Raw genomic sequence first — 251 nt, 5'->3', positions numbered from 1 at the left:
ATCATCACCCTCATGGGCCACCCTTTCATAACTGTTATAAATCTTTCGCATCCTTCGCCGCGCACCACCTACCAGCGAAACTGCGGATACCGAGGCAGTTGGAGGGATGTAACTGCCTCATAAGGAACTTGCAACACGCCTCTCTCACGCTGGCCATCTGCAACAGACTGGAAGCTGGCAGCAGCACCTGGAGGGACGGTGAAGGTTAGTTCATACTACTGTCATTATCCACTGTTACAGAAGTTAGCAGC

At 51.8% G+C, this 251-nt stretch overlaps 1 protein-coding gene across 1 annotated transcript in view; it reads right to left on the bottom strand.

Moving 5' to 3' along the window:
* Window positions 1-251, bottom strand: part of LOC119586729 (kelch-like protein 17) — a gene marked incomplete at its 5' end in the record, with an annotated part of 43,007 nt that overhangs the window by 32,004 nt on the left and 10,752 nt on the right. The window contains 1 exon segment of the mRNA XM_037935457.1: window positions 73-187. Coding sequence (XP_037791385.1) covers window positions 73-187 — 115 coding nt within the window.

The sequence above is a fragment of the Penaeus monodon genome, chromosome 21 (assembly GCF_015228065.2).
Source record: "Penaeus monodon isolate SGIC_2016 chromosome 21, NSTDA_Pmon_1, whole genome shotgun sequence".
NCBI lineage: Eukaryota > Metazoa > Arthropoda > Malacostraca > Decapoda > Penaeidae > Penaeus > Penaeus monodon.
Note: the sequence above shows the minus strand (reverse complement) of the source record. Positions and strands in the feature narration are given on the sequence as shown.